The sequence below is a fragment of the Condylostylus longicornis genome, unplaced genomic scaffold (assembly GCF_029603195.1).
Source record: "Condylostylus longicornis isolate FDR11 unplaced genomic scaffold, ASM2960319v2 ptg000526l, whole genome shotgun sequence".
Taxonomy (NCBI): domain Eukaryota; kingdom Metazoa; phylum Arthropoda; class Insecta; order Diptera; family Dolichopodidae; genus Condylostylus; species Condylostylus longicornis.
This window is the reverse complement of record NW_026578484.1, coordinates 1-20,633: the sequence shown is the minus strand read 5'-3', so window position 1 is coordinate 20,633 and position 20,633 is coordinate 1. Positions and strand designations below refer to the sequence as shown.

Here is a 20,633-nt window from a genome sequence, read left to right as displayed (position 1 = left end):
TGTCATTAGAAATCGTCCCAGGAGTGTTTCAATACGCGCGAGTCCCAAATCTGACTACGTCCCCAAATCTGACTACGTCCCAAATCTGACTACGTCCCAAATCTGACTACGTCCCAAATCTGACTGAGTCCCAAATCTGGCTAAATCCCCCAAATCCTGACTCTGGGTCGAATGGCGAGATTCCTTCGTCCTCAATTTCTAGTAAATCGTTTTCCTTCCAACCAGAGGAATCCATCGAAGCAAAACGCTCTCGAAGAAGCCTTTCTTTTGATTGCTTTGCTGCAATTCTTGCTGCTTTCTGACAAAAAATTTTTAGTTTGAAGGATCCAAACATCCACGTAAAATTTTAGAAATAGAAACGTACTCGTCCTGAGCGCAATGCTTCAAGTTCTTCTTCGGAATCTTCTTCTGGGACACCATCATAATCAGAACGAAGAAGCATGCGATCCATTCGATAGAGACGATCAGCTCGATTATCTTCTTTTGTCATGTTCCGGAGAGACGCCGCCCGAAGCGTTTGAACAAGATCTGGACGACCAGCTGGCGTGATTCGTAATCGTTTCCGATGTCGATAATCAGAACCCAAAATTTGAATTTGATAGTTTTGACCGGCGATCACTGGAAAGGACAAGTCTGTATCTGGATCAACAAAGGGACAAATCGATCACTCGAACTAATATATGAAATGTTCTCACAATAACCGCGACTCGGCAATGATGAATAGCGAAGGATTTCACCAGAATCATCTAACGGAGGAAAGACTGACAAAAAAGATAATATTGTGTTATCGTTATATCACATTATATTATCATGCGCTTACATCCAGGAATTTTCGTAACAAACGCTTCGAGGCCCCCCGCCAACGTCTAGAAGCAGAGTCGGTTCCGTAAACCAATATTTATTGCGAGGATCTGAACAAAAAAAACGAAAATTACAAAATAATCGCTAAAGTGACCAGCTTTGTTTTTAGTTACCTCTCGAACAAATTGTTGCGATCATGACCGGCGATTTTGCTCCTAAATTTGGTTGTTTCGTAACTGGTTGAATCCACTGAATCCTTCCATTAAATCCTGTAATTCGATCTGTATCTGCAAATAAAGATCTTCAATACTTCCAAACATTAAAACAAACAGTAAAACACACAGTAACACAAACACTACCATCAAAATTTCAGTCTTACGAGTGAAAATCCTCAGTCGTTCCATCGCAGGATACGAAAAGTTTTTAGAGAAAAATCCTGAAGGACGAAAAATGGGAATAAGGGCGCGAAACCATTTTCTCAAACCTTCTGGAGGAGAATCCTTCCACAGAGGCTCAAATGGATTTGTCTCATGCGGCATATCCACATCTGAGTTCAATTTATAATAAAGATCGTATGGGTGTTTTGCACGATCTTCATCCTCTACATCAAGCAACTCAATTTGATGTGGTTCGAATAACAGATTTTGAGGTTGAGTCAAACTTGAACTCAAATCTAGAAGCTCATCTCCGCTATCAGCAGCACACTTTACCAGTTTGTCACTAACTGAGTTTCATACCCATTTTTATCCGTTTTTTTGAGCTTCTTCCATATGGGAGATCCATTTTCGTTCTTCATCTGTTAGTGTCTCCTCCTCATACATTCCTTTGGCATCAACTTCAGGCGGCAAAAAGACATGATCAGAAATCTGATTGCAACGTTGAGATCACATAGCCACTCAAAGTGTGTACCTTGGCCAGCCTTTGAGCAGCAGTTAGGGTGTGGAAGAGAAGCAAGGAGACCACAGGGAAAAAAAACCATTGAACATCAGGAAACTTTCACTCTCTAAAAAACATTGTTCAACTGCACAATACTTGCTGTTTTGTCCAATTTTCAACGTTTGAATCGTTCCTTAAGAATCACTATTTTTTTTCAATTTTTTATTTGCGCGACAGAAACGATTCGAGCTGCCTTGGATGCCTGGCAACCTATTAGTGTCCTACCAAAAGAGCCAAAACAAGTTTGAGCTCTATGATTTGACCCACTACCCCATGCAAAGTCTGATTAGGCAAGTTTAACCACGGGGTGCCTTTCTCCCAATAACTACATTTGTTACCCTGCCTTTAAAGGGACAGATGAACTAAGTGCCGCCAGAGTGCGGAGAAACATCAGCTACCACAATCTGAACTAGTGCTCCTCATCGAAGCAAAACTGTAGGATGCAACCTCCACTGACGGAACACTGATTCAACAGCTTTCTGAGTCTGCGAGGCGTTAATCTACAAAGAAAAAAGATCACGGGGGCATTACTTTACAACGATAGCTCAATTCATGTCGCAAGGAAATTAAACACTATTAACCAATTTGCGGTCAGATTGGTTCTTCATGAACCAACACACAAATATTTGAATCAGTCTTTTTGACTTGTTTTGAATGTCCACCTCAACAACCCAATCGGTCAACGCAGCAGCGGCCAGTAGCTCCTCTATCAGAACCATCGCCAGGATGCTTGAGATCGTTACATTCTTGGTTTGCCCCTTCACATTGAGCACTCAGAAGATTGAGCCTTCAAAAGAGCATTGAACATGCCTCAGTCTGCATTCTGAATTTTAAGTTCTGGAAGCTTTTCTGGGTGTTTGTTGCTCTTCATACTACGAAAGACAAGCAGATGATTGTGGCGCCAGCAATTCATCCGATTTCTTCCGTTTTTGGTTTGTTCTGAATAGAAAGAGAAACTCAGAGAAATGAATAGAAATGCTTCTTACTTAAGAAGAACCGCTTGATACTCGTTGGCTATGCGCTCCCTTTCAGTTACAGCTTGGAAATAACGAAGTCCCAATTCATGGAAAGCTGCCGACATTAATCTCTCTTCGCGACGTTGGGATGAGAGTTGCTCCTCTCTGTTGAAAATAGATGGATGATGAGTGAATATCTGGTTTGCGTACCTCATTAAACGCAAAAAATTAACTTCCCGTTCTCGGAGTTGAATTTGTTCCTTCAATGTTGCAACAAGCTGACAACACAGGAATATTGAATGTCCCAGGGCTGCAAAGCCAAGCGCTATAATCTTCCTCTTGCTGCATCTATTTCTATACAAATCAGTCGTCACTCACAGAATCATATTGTCCTTCTAATTTGGCTTTTGCTGCTTCCTCTTGTAACTCCAATCGCGTCTTGTCTTGTTCGAGTTGCGATTGCAATGCCTGACAGATTTTCATCTTAATATTTCATCCTTATTATTTAAACGTACTTTATTATGAAATTCTAATGTCTCGATTCTTGCTTGTTGAACAGCTAATTCTTTTTCCTTCTCCAACTAAGAACCACAATGATACCACAACGCAAACAACAGACCGACCTTCCACACTTGCATCGACTCATTCAATCCTTTCCCTTCTGTTGCTTCCATCAACTGAAGCTTCGCTGAAGCAGAATGAAGTTCTTTTTCCAATTTTGTCTTGGATCGTTTGAGCGTGATTACTTGAAACTCGAGCTAAATTAAAAATTGTCAAAATCATAGGACACATCAAAATCAAATAATCACCCACTTCCAATAAACGCCCACTCTCGTTGCTCGTATCGCCTTTTCTCAGAAGCTCGTTCTCTTTCTCTAATCGCATTAATTTCTCCTTCAAGTTCAAATCGGAGTCAATGCCTAAAAAAGCGCAACAAAAGTCCTCAACATAAACAACACTCGATGCGTCACGCCCAAAAAAAGTTTCCAGATGGAAGAGAACGACGCACTAACATCATACCACCACCACAAAACAATCGCACTACCGACTATACACCCCCATCCCCATCATGAACTCACCAGTTCCAACCGCGCCACAAAATTGTTCTGCATCGTGAAGTTTGGTTTCATACTCGGCAGCAACTGCTTGAACTTTTAACTCGCTCACCAATCTAAACAAAATATAAATGTCCTAATTTTGGAGTTCCATGAAGCATTTCACTGACATTCTGTTCTCGGCTTCTTGAAGAGTTGCTGTTTGTTGCGCAATTCGAGCTTCTAGTTCAGTGTTGCTTCCCGATAAAGTAGCCACCTCAGTTTCCTTAACAAGCAGAACAATCAAACAAACAGTTTGTATCTATAATTTGACTCACGAGATCTGTAACTTTCATTCGGTATAAATCAAGCGATTTTTTCATTTCCACTGCTTCTCTATTTGCGTTTTCAACTTCAATTAATTGATTCATATACTCCTTAGAAAAAGACAAAAATCGTGGTCCATAGAAAGGAAGTTTAGATACAAATTGATAATCGAATATATAGACTCTTCATATATCGAATATATATGTATCGAATACATATGCAAAGACTCTTCATATATCGAATATATATTTAAAGACTCTTTTTATATCGATATAGAGACCTCTGGCCATAATGTCCCACATCTTACTTCCACCTTCTTTTCTAACTCGTAATTTCGAGATTTTAAGGCAGATGACTCCTCAGCCTTCGCCCTCCATTTATCCATTGCGACTTCTAATTTTGCAATTTTCGCAACATCCGCAGATAACAGCTGATTTTCATCTTTTAAACTACATGAAGCAAACAGTCAAATCAACAGCCATCCCACTAGATTAAATTTAATGCTGTATTTCAAATATTTGCATTTCAAATATGTGCCTCACCTCTCAATTTCAGCTGATAACGTTTTTTCAACGTCCTTCTTTTCTTTCAATAATTCATCTTGACGCCGTTTTAAAACAACAATTTCTCGTTCCAAAGAGTCAACAGCATCGCCAACGGATTTCTACAGCCAGCAATAGAAACCAAATTTGGGACACACAATTGGGACATTCTACATCATGATCAACTAACCTGTGAAGCAGAAGCTGCTTCTTTGACATCTTTAGTAATTCTCCTATTTATTTGTTCTTGCTCCGCTAAATCTTTTTTTAATTGTTCCAACTTTAGTTGCAATTCTTCCCTACTGCCTTCTGATTTTCTGTATTCCTGTCAAAACATCAAATGAGGGCAACATCAAATGAGGGCAACATCAAATGAGGGCAACATCAAATGAGGGCAACATCAAATGAGGGCAACATCAAATGAGGGCAACATCAAATGAGGGCAACATCAAATGAGGGCATCAAATTTCGAGATAGTATTCTTGCTGTCCAATCTGCTTTCACTCACGATTCGTAATGCATCATACTTTTCCTTCCATAACGATGATTCTCCAATTTTTCCTGTAAACGTTTTCAATAGAGCTTCCGAGTCCCTTTTCCCCTTCCTTAAATGTTTTTGCAACAACTCCAGCGATAGAGGTGGAACCACTCCAGGCGCAAACGACGCTATACGACGATCTCGAGGAGGCTCTTCTTCATCGACTGACGAAATGATTGAAACGGATGGTTGGAGCGACTCCGCATCATTCAAGCTGCCTGATTCGCCTGTTGCTGCAAATTTCTCGATCGTCATCTGAATCTCCAGTTGAGTCGTTTCGTTCAATTCGGACATAATCTGTCCCACAATCTCCGACGCGCGAGACGATTCGACCGACAGGATCACGAGCATCTCTCCTAAACGTCTTTTTAAGTCGATTGAAATCTCTTCGTCAACAGATAATTTCAGAAACTCGACTCCTAACTCTCGAATTTCATCCGCATGTCTTCCCCGAAGTGATTGTTCAATCTCGCCCAATATTGTTTTGATGTCATCCAAATTAGAAATGAGTTCAGAAGTCGGTGGAGGAAGTCGGATGTCTGGATCAACGATTTGAATAAAAGCCCTTAAAGAGGACGCGTTTCCAAGTGAATTTACAGGATTGGATGGTTTGATTTCGCCTTCAGAGTCGCTAGCGTGAAGAAGTAGGATAAGAAAGTCATCCAACGCATCAGCAGAAATTAACATTTTCCCATTATGTGCCGACATTTGAAAGTAGAATTGGAACAGATAGAGTAAAGGTCCGGAATTGTGGACTAGGGCAGTTGACCTGCTTCTATCTCAATAGGAAAAAACAAATTTAGTGTTCTTGGACAATTTCTATTAACTGTCCAAAAAGATCTCCAGACAGGAAATTATTATCGACGATATTGACGAGATACCACGAATTACAAATCTGAAAAATATAAACAAGTGGATTCGGAATATCTTATGTCATCTAGTGTAAGATGTCCCAAAACATGAATGTGTCCATTTAGCCCACCTGATCAATAAGAACACGAGAGGGGCTTCCCTCGTCATAAATTGATGCCCATTCTACTTGCCACAACTGGAAAGCTTCAGCCTTCCATGCATTAAAGCTATCTAAATCAACAATTGTTGGCTGGCGAATTTCTGCATTTGGAAACACTCCCCAGGTTACAGCATTTACTCCTGATTTTCCCCCAAATGTTTGAACATTTGTTGTCATTTGACCCTAACAGAAGAAATAAAAAAAGAAAGATTTCATTCAGAGTCCCAATTCTTCAATTCACTCGAGTTTTTTACAACGTCTTTTAATCATTGACTGAATCAATTCTATGATGATGTGAATCGTTCTCAATGACCACACCATTTCACTGATGCAAATGAATATGTGATCGAATCTTAAGATATTATTGTAATAATTGATCTTATTCAAGATATGATTGTATCGCTCTATGGCAGCAATGTACTCAAATGACACTCACTGATTGATTCAGCGCCATGAAGCTCAATGATTGAGATTTGTAATCAGTTGTTAAATAAGAATGAATTCTGTTCCATAAATCGGGGGAACAAAAGAACTCTATATATGATTTCTGAAATACAAATCCTCCAGATGGTCCCCATCCAAATAATGGATCGGTTGATAAAGCAGCATTGACTCTTGGTTGAGAGTTGATTGTACAAATTCCTAGAGTGTTTAATTTAATCAGTTGTTTTTTAATAACTTGTGTTTCTTCGCCAAGATTTTCATTTGTCCATGGAAGCCTTTTTGTTGGATTTTGAAATTTCAAATAATTGACAAATATCTTAACAACATCATCAACAGATTCAAGTTCTTCTCCCCACATCTCCCGTCGTGCTTGAATTGACTGAACAAGACAAGAATGGGATGAAATGGAAATAATAAGATGAATAATAAGATGAATAAGGAGATAAAAAATAAGATAAAAAATAAGATGACAAGAGCATAATAGCGAAGATCAACAAACTCACGCGTTCATCGGGTGCAACACACATTGAATAAAATGGTTCTCCATAAGCAGGTGAGTCACGCGGTCCCCATCGGCCATTCGGGAAATCGTCCCAATTTGCCGTCCGATGAATGTAAGATTTGGGACGATTACTCCAAAAGATAGGACGAACATCCTCATTCATGTAATTTAACAACAGATCTTCTCTCTGTCCCAAATCTGCTGATTCTCTCGATTGGGTCGTCGTCAACGCGTCTACAAGAGGTGTCCCAATTTCGGGCGTGTGCGTTGCTGATGATACTTCACTCATTCCTATTAATGGAGATTCTGGAAGACTCAATTCTGGGACTCCTGTTTGGGACATGCTATGATCCTTCGACCCAGAGATCTTTTTCCTGCTGCGTCGATGTGCTGTTGAAATTCCTCGCCAAGGAAGTTCTCTATTCGGCAAATGAACATCCAAAATATCTAATAGATCAACAATCTTCATCACAGAGACTTCTAAATTTAATGTATAGAAATGTAAACCAGGAACTCCCAAAAGTAATAATTGACGACACATCTGATAAAAATGGATGATGATTCAATGACAATCAAGAAACTCAATCGCTCGAATAAACAATTTCATGATGACGAACCTTTATTGCCAACTCTATTCCGAAATCCTTCACTTTTTGATCGTCGTCTTTGATCGTCTCGAGTTTATCCTAAGCACACAACCAGTTTCTCTGAAACCACTGAAACAAGACAATTGCACTCTAAATACTACCGTTGCTTGAATCTATAGAATGTAGATATTCCCCTTATGAAAATATGGATTATCGATTGTGGAAAATATAAATCATCTACATATTCCTGTTGCGTTGTATCAATGTGATATTTCCTGTTGTGGAAATTGTTTATAACATCATATTGATGATTGAAAAGTCTTTCGCTATTCTGAAATTTCACTCACGGTAACTTCTTGGGGAACTTTCGTGCGACAAAATGAAGTGAAGCGTTTGAATCCGCGTATGATTGAATGGGGAGCACGCCCGGAAGAACAGGTACGGTGATTCCTATCGCTCGACATCTCCTTAGGAACGACGCAAATTGTTCAACATCATAGAACAGTTGAGTTAGAATGAGACTAGCTCCAGCATCAACCTGTAGCAATAGAAAAATGGATTAATCGGTCATTAGAGAAATGGATAAACCGGCCAACAGAGGTAAAAATGGAAATTCTGCGGAAACTTACTTTTTCTTTCAGTCTTTTCAATCATCTTCCACACTTGGATTTTCCAAATGCCCCTCTGGATATCCAGCAACAGCAACACAAAAATAATCTCCATATCTTTCCTACAAAAAAAAAAGAAAAGTGCACAAAATACAAATAGATAACTCGACACGTCAAAATTACCTTAATGTACTTTACAAGATCAATTGCATATTGAAATCGACCTTCACCTGCTCTCCAATCCGCGTTGTCCGTCGGAGGATCACCTCGAAGGGCAAGAAGATTACGGATACCTTTTTGAACGCACTGCAACAAACAGAAATCAATAAAAATCAATAGAAGGACAGAGTCATCAATTTCCTGCAACAAGACGTTTCTTTTGTCCGTAGGTTTGGGACATTCGTCTATTAAAGCCGCTTCCCGAAAAGTGTTCGAGAAAGAAATCCTTCATAGTTCTTCATCATCATTACTCACTCGAGCAAGCGTTTCTTCAAGCAGTCTTTCTGACATGTTCGTACACGTCAAATGCATCAGAGGCTCTAAACCATGAAATTTTAACGCATGAGCTGACAATTCGAGTGTCTTTTCTGATGTTGTCCCTCCAGCCCCCCACGTCCATATCGATCCAGAGAGGATTGAGAAGAGTAAACCGATCAAAGCGATCATACAAATTCAAAACACCCATTTCTGTTTTTGGAGGAAAGAACTCTAACGAGAAAAATGGACGCTTGGGGTGTTCCTCCTGCCATTTCTTGATTTTCTGACGAGAGAGAAGTGGAGATTGGGACAAATACAAAGGGTGGTTCATATCATAGAGCTATGGGGATCCTATACAGATCCTATGATATCCTCCTATGGATATCCCATGGGGATCCCTATAGGATCATCATGAAAAGAGGATAATTGATTTAAATTCGACATACTTCGTCGATTCTCATTCAAAGTGGATAGAAATGTCCACGATTGAGACCAGATGGATACAGATCTTGGGGACTGGAAAACTCATCCATAATATCTTTTGTTAGGATGTCTGGCAGTCTTGACTCGAAATTCAAATCATGGTACAAGACTGCAAGCAAAGTGACAAATGAACAATTTCAATGGGTTAAGGATACGATCACTGGAAAGGCTCCACCAATTGCCGTAAGTGAAAGAGAGATATTGTCGCTTTTAGGATGTTATTTTTAGAACGACACTTTTTCAAACACTCGGCACACAATTGACAATTTTAGTCGATTGGTTGTTTCAATAGAAGGGAATGCAAACCATTTCAACAAAATGTTAGAACTCTTAAGAGCCAAGGAACTTGAAGCTGTTAATCTGGCAATGATCACTGCAAACGGATCATGTAAGAAGGTGTGACTTGTTTTCATTCCTTCATTCACTTCTCAATTATTCATTCACTTCTCGCTTATTTACTTCTCAATTCTTCACTGGTTCTCCATTCAGTCAATTCTTCAACGATTGTTTTCAGATGGAGAAGAGTTGAATAACTCAACGGCATCATACTCCAAGTGTCACTCAGATTTACTTCAACAAAGTAAGTCAGATTTCTTCATTTCCATATTTGAGAGTTTATCATTCGACAATGATCTTTCCACAATTATCTTTTAGTCGATAGCAAAGTTGGAACTCTCCAGCAAATTAACTATGACATTAAAAATAGATTGGCGAGCATTTCTCAAGGTGAGTTGCACTTGTTGCGATTTTTTTATTCAATTTTATCAATTAGTGCAAAAAAGTTCGAAGCACGCGACCGATGTTATCAGCGGATGGATGACGAAGAAAAAAAGGTGAATTGTTGAGCTGAGTCCCCAATTTCCGTCAATTTCTGTTCTACAGTTGAATCGAGCTCTTCAAACGGGCGATTTGCGAGTCGTTGAACGCCAAAATAAGGCGGAAAAGGTAAAATGCTGTTTTCACTCAGATATTGATACTTTGATGAGGATATTGGATATTCGACTTTGAGGATATTAGATGATTTATTCAACATGACTTCTGTATTTTGAATTCTATTCAGGCAAGACTCGAATTTGAAGTGATAACATCTGAACTGAATGTTGAAGTTCAAAAACTTTTAGAAGAACGAGATAATTTCATTCAATCAATATTTAATGCATTAAATCGAATTGAAAGAGAATTCTTCTTTGAATTATCACGATTATTCAATCCGGGAGTGGATAGATATGATGATTCTGAGAAATCAGTCCTCAGCCATCCAAGTTCACTCTCATTTATTCATGCTGCCGGAAATCCTTTTGAGTGTGGGGCAACACCGAGTGTCAAACAACAATATGATCAACAGAATCAACAGAATTATGAAGAAGGACATCAATCGTATTCATGGAATGATCGAAGCTTTAATCAAAGAAACGCTCTAGACGCGCACGACATTGATCTTATCTAGCCTTCCATTTCGTTTTTTTCCTCATGCTCTGTGATCTTTTTTGAACCTTCCGTGTCGGCGATAACGCTGTCTGTTCTTTGCAAAGGATCCGGGACTGATTGGTTCTTTTTTTGTTATTCTCGAAGGATTCTCCCCTTTGTAGCGGTCACGCTCTTCACAGCTTCAAACTTCCGCATCGCTTCCCATCTTTTCGATCGTAGCAGACGATTACGACGTTTCAGCTTCTTGCCTCCTCGATCCCGACGACATTGAATGTCCGATATAATCTGAGGAAATGTCTGAGAGCCAGGAATCAGTTGACCATTTGGGATCCAATGAGGATGATGCGAGGATCCACAAAGGACTGATTTGGGAATGGATACGGGAAGGGCTTCCATGAATGATTCCCAGGAACATGGAACGGGATGGGAATACGAACTGGAAATTTTTGTAGATCAATCCATCCATAATTGCAAAATCTCTGTGGGGATAGGAAAGAGGAAACAGTCTCATGGTGACGGATCACCGTCTGTGACAGTATTTGAAGACCATTTAAATGGAAACGAAACAAACAACACACCAGACTATGGAACAACTCCATCCTTCATCTCTTTCGATCTATTCCTGCTCTGGTCAATCCCAAATAGCATCTCCTTGCCATAGTTCTACACACTTGTATCGCCCTCGTTCTCTTCCCATTCTGTGCAATGGACTCTTGGATTCCTCACCCAATAAGACAATATCATCATTATCTATACCGTCATTATCTATACCGTCATCCTGCTCTCTCTATGTCCCAATTCGAGATCTCATCGTCACCATCAGCGTTGGCGATCCAGAAGACTCTCCTTCTATCCGTCCAATCATCGAGTTCCCTTGTCCCAATCCTCAGAGCGTCCTTCTTTATCACCACCACAGAATTTACTTCCTACTCCTGCTGAATTTCTTCCAGCTTGTGTTTCTTCTCAAGATCTTCGATTCGTTCCCCCATCTTCAGATGTTTCAAGCAACTCATCAACAAGCAACTCATCAATTGAATTTTCTCATTTTCTCGTCACTCCTGCAATCAGCGGATCATCTTCTGAACTTCAAATAAAAGAAGAGATTCAAATTGATGAAGAGTGCCGTACTTATGAAAATTCTCAAGAAGGCCAAACTTATGATGAGTGCCAAGAAAGCCAAAGTTATGAAAATTATCCAGAATGCCAAAGTGATGAAAATTCTCAAGAAAGCCAAAGTGATGAACAACATACAGACAGTGATGAAGATCAACAAAGTTTGATTGAAATTCCAAATTTAGGACGCAGCTCAACCCGATCGAGTGGCTCAAGATCAGCAGGCGCGCCAAGAATGTTAAATGGAGAACAAACCTTGAATAAATCTGAAAGTGAAAACAACAACGATGGAAGCGAGAACAACGAAAACAACAATGAGATCGAGAACAACGAAAACAACGATAAGATCGAGAACAACGAAGTCCCAACTCAGCCACCATTCATTGAGGATGTTGTGTGGATGGCTGAAGAGAACCAGCAAACATTCCAAACTCCAATTCAGGCATCGAGTCAATCACCAACCGTCGAGCCTGGTGGTGCATATAACAGACTGAAAGCCCTCTCAACAGTGATTCCATCCTTTGGGACTATTTCAGCCACATTTCCATTGGGAACGATCATTCGGAATGAATCTCCCCAATCTTCAGTTTTGAATGAAAAAATCGGCTTCTCGTGAGTCGTTTTGAGAAACATGATTTCAAACTCTTTTTTCTATGTTGTTTTTTTTTTTCGTTTTTTTTGCAGATATGTTTTAGAGCGCGTTATTAATTGCGGCTCCCATGGTGTTGTTTATCAAGCGAAGGTTCTCATGTCATTGGAAGAATCTTTTCCGTCTCCCATCCGAAATTCTTCAAGTGTTGTTGAATCGCCATTGCAGGGAACCAACAAAACAAAACCTTCTGAAATCGACAACTCAGCTGCAGAAAAGCGTCGAGCGCTGATTGCTTCGATGCGTTCGCCAGAGACACATGTTCTTAGTGTGTCGCCTCGGTCGGATACAAGACAGGCACAACCGCAAACATCTGCCTCATTCGTCCCAAAATCTTCTGAAGAGAAAAGTTTCGTGCAACCACAACCTTCTCGATTTGATTTGTCAGCAAAAAAAGGATTTGGATTAACCGTCTCTAGATTTTTTGGTAGATTTCTTAAAATTCCGAGTGAAAAAAAGGTGGAAAATGTTGAAGACACTCCAGTTGCAAAGTCACCTCGAAGTCCTCAACTCTCCAAGAAGCATATAGCACCTGCTCAGAAGGTTCAATCGATTGAAACGAATATCACAGTTGCCGTTAAAATAATAAATATTAATCAAATAGAGGGCGGCGATAAAGATGATCTAGAGCGAATTTGTCTTGAGGCCGCGCTTCTCTCTCAAGCGGATCATCTTTCAATCGCCGAGTCCATAGAATCATTTTCGACAACAACTGAGTCCGGAACGTTTCTCGTTATTGTTCAAGAATTCCTTGTTGGTTCTGTTCATCGCCTTTACACCGATTTTGGCCCCTTACCTGAACCCGTGATTGCCTCCATTCTCTCTGATGTACTTTCTGCGTTGGCTGCCCTTCATGAAGGGACGTTTATTGGTGGAAGTGGAGCATCCTGCATCCATCGCGACATTAAAGCGTCAAACATCCTTCTCTCATCCGAAGCGGTTGCAAAATTAGTAGATTTTGGTGTTTCAACGATTACGAGAAAAGGTTAGAAGAAAGTGATCTGTTTCCTTTAATCAAAAACTTCTTCAGGTCAGAAGAGTCGCGCTTATTTCGGAACCCCTCAATGGATGCCACCAGAGGCTCTCAGTCTTGAAGACGGGGAAGAAATAAGCGCTGATATTTGGTACGTTTCAAATGGAAGAACTCTATTTAATGTCATTCCACACAATCTCAATATTCATAAATACTCTCTAAAGAAATATATATTTGATTTTTGAATATTTGATTTATAAATATTTTATGGTCATCGTAGCCGTTGAAATTTATCAAAATACTTTTATATTCATAATAGTTACTTTTTTAGGAATTTATCAAATTCCTCCTCATTATTCTAGGAGTCTAGGAATCACCGCATTAGAAATGGCAACAGCTGGACTCCCTCCAGAATTTCATGGAAAGCGAATTGAGGAAGTGAGTTGAAAATACGCGCTACATGGGTCTGATCGATAATCCAGCAGTTAGTCTGTTGTCACTGTGTCGTACACCGCGTATCGAAAAAAAGAGAGAGACAAAAATGATTTCTGAGACGGAAGGGATTTCTGAAAGTGATTTTGTCTTTTCAGATTGTCCAATTGATTGTCTCTGATGGATTGTTTGAGCCTCGACTTCAAGATGGAATATTTCCAGCGGGACGTTTAGGTGGAAGAGAATCCCTTTATGGTCGAGCGAAGGGGGATCCCGACGGATTTGTGGATCCTGCCGATAGTACGACTCCATGGACTCTCTCCTCCTCTCAACACATTCCATTGAGCACTGAAATAGCTGCAATGGAGATACAAACAACAAACGTTCCTCCAGAGGGAAAAAGTTCGAGAGGACCAGATCCGTCAAAATTGATCAAAACCGACCGTCCTCCATCCAAAATGGTAGAAATGAAGTTTTCGACGGAATTGAAAGACTTTGTTGCACACTGTCTTCAACGCGATCCGACAAAAAGGTGATAATGCATTGATACAGAGGAAATTCAATCTCTTCGCTCGAATGCATGTATTTATCGAAATTCATCGAATTTATAATGAATGCGTGTTGATGATTTTCAAAATTGCTTTCAGGATGACTGCCAACGAGCTTCTTCACCATCCCTTTCTCAACTGTAAGGGACATTCATTCACCTTGTCTCTGTCTTGTTTTTCCGTGTCCCAATGCTATCGTTAACATGTCCCAATTCTGTAGGTCGCCAACGTCCCGCCTCTTATAAAGACCTATTCATTTCGCTACTTAAAATATCGCGCGGACGGAAGAAGGTTCATCCAACTCCTCCGACATCCCACGAATCACTCGAAAAAGAAACAGAAATAATCAACAAACAGGAAGAAGCACCCAAGCCATCAGATACTCCAACCCCTGTGCTTCTTCGAACTCGGTCAATCAGATCGCGATTTGGGACAGTGCGGTCGAAAGGTATCACAAAAACAAGAACAAGTGAACTGAAGGAACCACAAAAGTCCGGATTTTCATGGAACTGGTGGTCATTCACAAAAGCGGTTCCACAAGCAGCGAAACCATCATCAGATTGTATGGAAGATAATTCTGAGAATAAAGAATCGATAAACGGAGAAGATGAATCCAATGATCATCACGATGATGTGGTTTGCACTTCATTGAATGGGAACACTCTGACGAAATGTTCGGAGGAAATACACAGAGTAGCATTGAATGGAGTAGAATTGACAGAAAATTGGAATGATTTCGAATCAAAGGTGTTAAGCTCTGAATAATAATGAATAGGTTTTGTTTTCTGTGACAGGAGACCTTTTTTGAAAAAATGGTGAATATGTTGTACTTCGGTCGAAATGCATTGAAGCGTTTGACACTTGGGAGTGGGGTTGTGTACTGTTTAGCGTCCCAAGATGATCAACCTATTTATAAGCCATTCGACCAACCAATCGATCGGCAAGTCAATCAGCAATTATTAACTCAAACTGATTTGAGAGCAACAGAATACTTAAAACATAAAGATGAAGTTCAACATGTTGGTATGGATCTAACACAAGCAATGACTGTCAAATTATGCAGTGGAGCTGCTGCAGGAATCTGTTTAGGCCACGCTGTTAGGTAAACACAACAGTGGTCACTCTATGAAATCCATTCATGTCCTCTCGCAGGCGCACTGGCCCAGTTTTGCTGGGATTTACGGTCGTTGGTAAGATCTACGTTCAGCTTATCAAAGTATTCTAGTATGAAAGAGCTTGTTGTTCACGAGGGCGACAAAAAACAAATGTTCCAACCATTGTCAGGAACTTGCCTCTTAACAGTTTGGGGTATTTTTGGATGGATCTCGTTTCATTGGTCAAGAATTCGCCAAGATGTTTTCCTTCGAAAACAAGCTTCATTCACTGCTCGCACACTTGAAGGGTCCGTCATAGAGCTGTGATGAAGTCCCAAAAGAGTTCACGTGTTGGGCGGACTTCTTCCTTTGAATGTCATAAAATCATTGAAGGAGTGACAAATAGTTGCGAATCTCCTTTCAGATGCTCTCTAGCGCTTGGACTTGGAGTGGGTGCATTCTGTGGATACTATTATACAAGTGTGTGCTTGATAGTGCCACAATTGTTCGTCACGCCAGCAAACACTCTTTTCTTACAGGACCTGGAATTTACTAATAGATTCTGTTTTTTCTGGTTTTTGGGATATGAGGTTTCTGTACTGTCCCCCAAACAAAACAAGGCACGGAGGCTGCGAAAATGTCCGAGAATGGCGATACAGACCGTCATCATGCAAATGAGGACCCCAGTGACTCTCGAGCTCATTCTAGAAATGAGGACTCAGATCCAACAGCTGAAGGGAAAAGCGTCTTAATAAAAAATCTTAAATTTGAAACCTCTCCTGCCAAAGTCAGAAAAATTTTCGAAAAATATGGAGCAGTGCGAGATGTTTATATCCCACTCGACTACTTCTCAAGAAGGCCAAGAGGCTTTGCCTTCGTGGAGTTTTTTTCCGGTATGGTGCTTCATCAGCACAGTCTGGAATCTGAACAATGGAGCTGATCCAGGATTGTATTTTTCTCAACATTTCTTGTTTGTTCAGCTGATGATGCGGGAGTTGCAGTTAAAAGTGTACACAAGACGGTGGTTGATGGAAATGAAGTAAGAGACATCGATGTCATAGAACGGCCTGAAAGTAATGAGCTCTGAAGAATAGAATGTAGCAATATTTAAGCCCATGAAGTTTTTGTTATTATGGAATCCACTTCCGTGCAGGTCACCGTCCTTCTTGCTCAAGACCGTCGCAAGACAGTAAGGCACCTTGATAGAGTCATTGCATCGGTTCTCTCTAGTATTGTGCCGCTGTTTAATGGTCGTAGCAACATACAAAGAATATAGAAAAAGACATACAAAGAAAAATAGAAAAAAGACAAATCAAAGCAGTAAAGCCGCCGCTAAAGCTCTTTGCGGGTTCTTGTGTCGTTCGTAGCCTGATGTTATGAGGTCGCTGTGTACACGAAAACCCTACGGAGGTCAGTTTTATTTGAATGTTAGCAATCGTTGGTTAATAGAGGGCATTGAAGCTCTGCAACGTCATTGAATGACAGAATACGTCTTGAGATCATTCATTTCATTATATCTAGAGAATCATCTGAGTGTGATACTTTAGGAGGAGGAGGTGGAGGAAATCGATCAAGAGGACCTGATCATTATGGACGACGCGATCGGAGTGATCGTGATGGTTATCATGAACGTCGTCGTGATCCTTACTATTCATCGAGTGGGTCGCGCCGTATTGATGGAGATCGTCGGGGATATTCGCGCAGAGGTGAGACTGAGCGTATAAAGAATATCTGCAACAACAGAGTCAAACATTTGAAAACAACTGGTTTTTTTGTGTCAGATCATCGTGATGACCGTCGGAGCCACAGTTATTCACGTCGTTCGCGCTCCAGAAGTTATGGCAGATAGAACGTGTTGGTGTCTGCGTGCATTTTGCTTTTCTCGAAAACTCCAACTGATCGCGAATTCTTTTCAAAAACAAAGATCGGTCCCAATCTCTTGTGTCAACATTAGTGGTCCTGGAAAAGTCATGCAGCTCAATAGGACCTGTCCTGTTAAGGGAAAGGGCGCTTCGTGGCGAAGAAGAAAACATTGAAAAACTGAAACGGAGAACAGAAGGATCCTATAACTTGTATTGTTTTTGTTTGATTTATTTGTAAGGTTCCTTTTCTGTCCGTTATGTCAAATCCAATGCAATCTTCGATACCTGTAAATCCTGTTCGCGGCCATTTTGATCAACCCGCTTACAACTCTCAGTTTCAACGTGGACGTCAGCAAGAACGTCGACCACGTGGATTTGACGTTGATCGACAACATCAACGGTCTTCTGATTACCAAGTGGGGATTCATCGAATGTTGCCGAAGACTCCGAATGTCCATCATCACTCAAATAATAATTACACGGATTCGTCGCGTAACTTTCCTTCTTTCCCACATTCCCAACCGGTTTCCCGCTATGACCATTTTGGGAATCGCCAATTTCCAATGAACGGACAGTTTGAGTCCCAAAGATTCGAGCAGTCCCACGCGGATCGTTCGTCCTTCAATAATTATTCGATGAAATTTCGACCTTATAATAAAGACCAATTGAGTGCGGGAATGCATCTTGAACCAGTTCTATGGGAGAATGAACATCTGGAAGAAGCAAATTATTGTGGATATACGGAACATCCCGATGTAGCGAAATTATCTGATGAAGATGTTAAACAAATGTATCGTGATATGGAGATCACCGTCCAAGCCCATGGAAAGCCTGTCCCAAATCCAATCCAGAGCTTCGATCACGCTCCATTTCCAGGTATTGACAAATTGGAAGATCTAGAATATTCAGAATCGATGATGCAAATAAACTCATTTTCGCGTCAACGAAAGGAAATCTCTTTCGGATTCATGGATGATTTATTTATGTATAGCTGACTGGACGATACTCCATCACTCCTATAAAGTCTCTTTGCTTGATAAAATGTCTCACTCTCTGGTGGTTTCATCAATAGTCGATATGTTTTTTCAAATGCCTGGTTGATAGTCTCTCTCAATTGTATTTCTTTCAGATTGGATGATTGGTGAATTGTACCGCCTGTATTCATCACCGACTCCAATTCAATGTTGTGGATGGCCAAGTGCGTTGTCAAGCCGTGATATGATTGGGATTGTACGTTCCACCCAGATATCGCATTGTCGAGTTATCGATTTGTAGGCCCAAACCGGCTCGGGAAAAACCCTTGCTTACTTGCTTCCAGGAATTATTCATATTGAAAAACAGCCGCCGCTGCGAGTAAGTCGAATTTCTCATTCAGATTGGGACACTTGGTAGCATCAAGGGAGACAAGTGCTGATATCTTGATATTTCGACTTTTGTATGATATTTCGACTTTTGTATGACGTCTTGATTCTGATAGAGTTTTGATGGTCCTTTGGTCCTTGTGTTGGCGCCAACGAGAGAATTGGCCATGCAAATTGAAAAAGAGGCATTCCGGTTCGCGGCAGTTGACCCAAATCGTCTTCGAGTCGTTTGCGTTTATGGCGGGGTGCAGCGAGGACCCCAAGCGATGGCTCTCCAAAATGGCGTTCATATTTGCATCGCAACACCAGGAAGGTTGCTTGACTTCCTCGAAACGAAAACCACAAATCTAAAACGCGTGACTTACTTGGTACTCGATGAGGCTGATCGGATGCTTGATATGGGATTCGAGTAAGAAAGACTTGATGATAAATATGATGATGATGCTAATAAGATGAGAAAGACTTGATGATATATATGATGATGATGCATAATAAGACTTGATGATGAGCAAGAAAGATTTCATGATACAATCTTATTTATCTTTCATGATGACTTTGTCGCAGGCCTCAAATCAGGAAAATTGTTTCACAAATTCGACCTGATCGTCAGACTCTGATGTGGTCAGCCACGTGGCCAAAGGAAATCCAAAACTTGGCGCGTGATTTCTGTCGCTACGATCCAGTTCGCGTAACTGTTGGTTCTCATGATCTCCAAGCAAACACATGTATTCGTCAAATCGTCGAAGTTTGTCCCGATAATGCGCGATTTCCGAGATTGCTCCAACACCTGAGCAGCATTCCAGGCGAAGTGACATCCGGACCATCGAATAAAAAGATCTTGATTTTCTGCGAAACGAAGCGTGGTTGTGACATTCTTCGGGACAGTCTTCAGAGAAATCGATTACCTGGCGTCAAAATTGCATCCATCCACGGGGATAAGGAACAACGAGAACGTGATCGGATTCTTGGAGATTTTAAGAGCGGACGAGTAAACACACTAATCGCAACAGATGTTGCATCGCGTGGATTAGATATCAAAAATATCGATCTCGTTATCAATTTTGATGTCCCAAAGACCATTGAAGATTATATTCACCGTATTGGACGAACTGGAAGAGCTGGGGCTCAAGGGACTGCGATAACGCTCTTCAACGATGGGATCAACGACGCAGAGAAGTTCAGAATGGCGAAGGAGATTTCGTCAGTCATCGCTGATGTTGGCCAAACGCCGCCCGACGATCTTCTTGTAAGTGAATTTAAGATATTTGTCTTCATCTGTTTATCGAAGTATTCATCTTTGGTTGGTTATTCATGATTTGTTGACTCAGGGCTTGGCGCGAATGGCATCACCTGGGAATCAATCACGCGGATTTTATGGAGGAAACAGAGGTGGCCGGGGGGGAAGGTTCAATGGTGGGGGTTTCAAGAATTTTGGAAACGGAAGGGGGGGAAGATCACCCCGTGGTCGTGGAGGATTTCGACAATCCCCTCAGGCTGAGGGTCCAAACAACAACTCTCATCATCCCAAATATAATTCGGAGCAACCTCGATTTGATGGAGGATTGAAGTATAGAGTCAGTCAGTATAGAGATCGACTACATGACAAGAATTGTTAAAAACAGGTACGACAAAAAAAACAAATATTCGAAGATAAGAAAATGATCGCAAAGTGCTTGCTGATTTGATCTCAATTTCTTCTTTCTGTCATTCGACTCTTCTATATCTTCTGTTCGTCTTTTAGGATCATCATTGATTTTCTTTCGTGCAGTCTTTTCCTCTCAATTGCTTTCCATAGCAATTGCATGTTTCTTGTTTAGATATTCGCTGTAGAATATGTTTCCAAGCTGTCTTTCTTTTTGGTTAGAATTAATTTATTCAGCCGCACAGTGTCGTTCGTCTTGCTTCTCTGCTTGATGCTCGGCACCA

General features: G+C 40.7%; 4 protein-coding genes across 4 annotated transcripts; 2 read left to right on the top strand and 2 right to left on the bottom strand.

The window, feature by feature from the left end:
* Positions 1 to 5,933: 5,933 nt before the first annotated feature.
* Positions 5,934 to 7,633, bottom strand: LOC129617411 (methylenetetrahydrofolate reductase (NADPH)-like). Its single transcript, XM_055532647.1, has 4 exons — positions 7,094 to 7,633; positions 6,583 to 6,969; positions 6,117 to 6,329; positions 5,934 to 6,029 (listed from the first exon to the last, which is right to left on the bottom strand). The coding sequence occupies exons 1-4, from the start codon at positions 7,631 to 7,633 to the stop codon at positions 5,934 to 5,936; spliced, it is 1,236 nt and encodes a 411-aa protein (XP_055388622.1).
* Positions 7,634 to 7,939: 306 nt separating this feature from the next.
* LOC129617410 (uncharacterized) lies at positions 7,940 to 9,095 on the bottom strand. Its single transcript, XM_055532646.1, is given in 8 exon segments — positions 7,940 to 7,954; positions 8,027 to 8,082; positions 8,085 to 8,217; positions 8,309 to 8,328; positions 8,331 to 8,409; positions 8,471 to 8,593; positions 8,762 to 8,902; positions 8,904 to 9,095. Coding segments are annotated over 8 exon segments (759 nt in total).
* Positions 9,096 to 16,121: 7,026 nt separating this feature from the next.
* Positions 16,122 to 16,571, top strand: LOC129617409 (uncharacterized). The gene is made up of 2 exons (XM_055532644.1): positions 16,122 to 16,377; positions 16,465 to 16,571. Exons 1-2 carry the CDS (start codon positions 16,122 to 16,124, stop codon positions 16,569 to 16,571), a joined length of 363 nt encoding a protein of 120 aa, XP_055388619.1.
* Positions 16,572 to 17,603: 1,032 nt separating this feature from the next.
* LOC129617408 (uncharacterized) lies at positions 17,604 to 20,281 on the top strand (the record flags this gene model as incomplete). Its single annotated transcript, XM_055532643.1, has 6 exons — positions 17,604 to 18,222; positions 18,476 to 18,576; positions 18,622 to 18,699; positions 18,824 to 19,116; positions 19,272 to 19,953; positions 20,036 to 20,281. Coding segments are annotated over exons 1-6 (2,019 nt in total), but the record flags the coding sequence as incomplete, so codon positions are not given.
* Between the last annotated feature and the right edge of the window lie 352 nt (positions 20,282 to 20,633).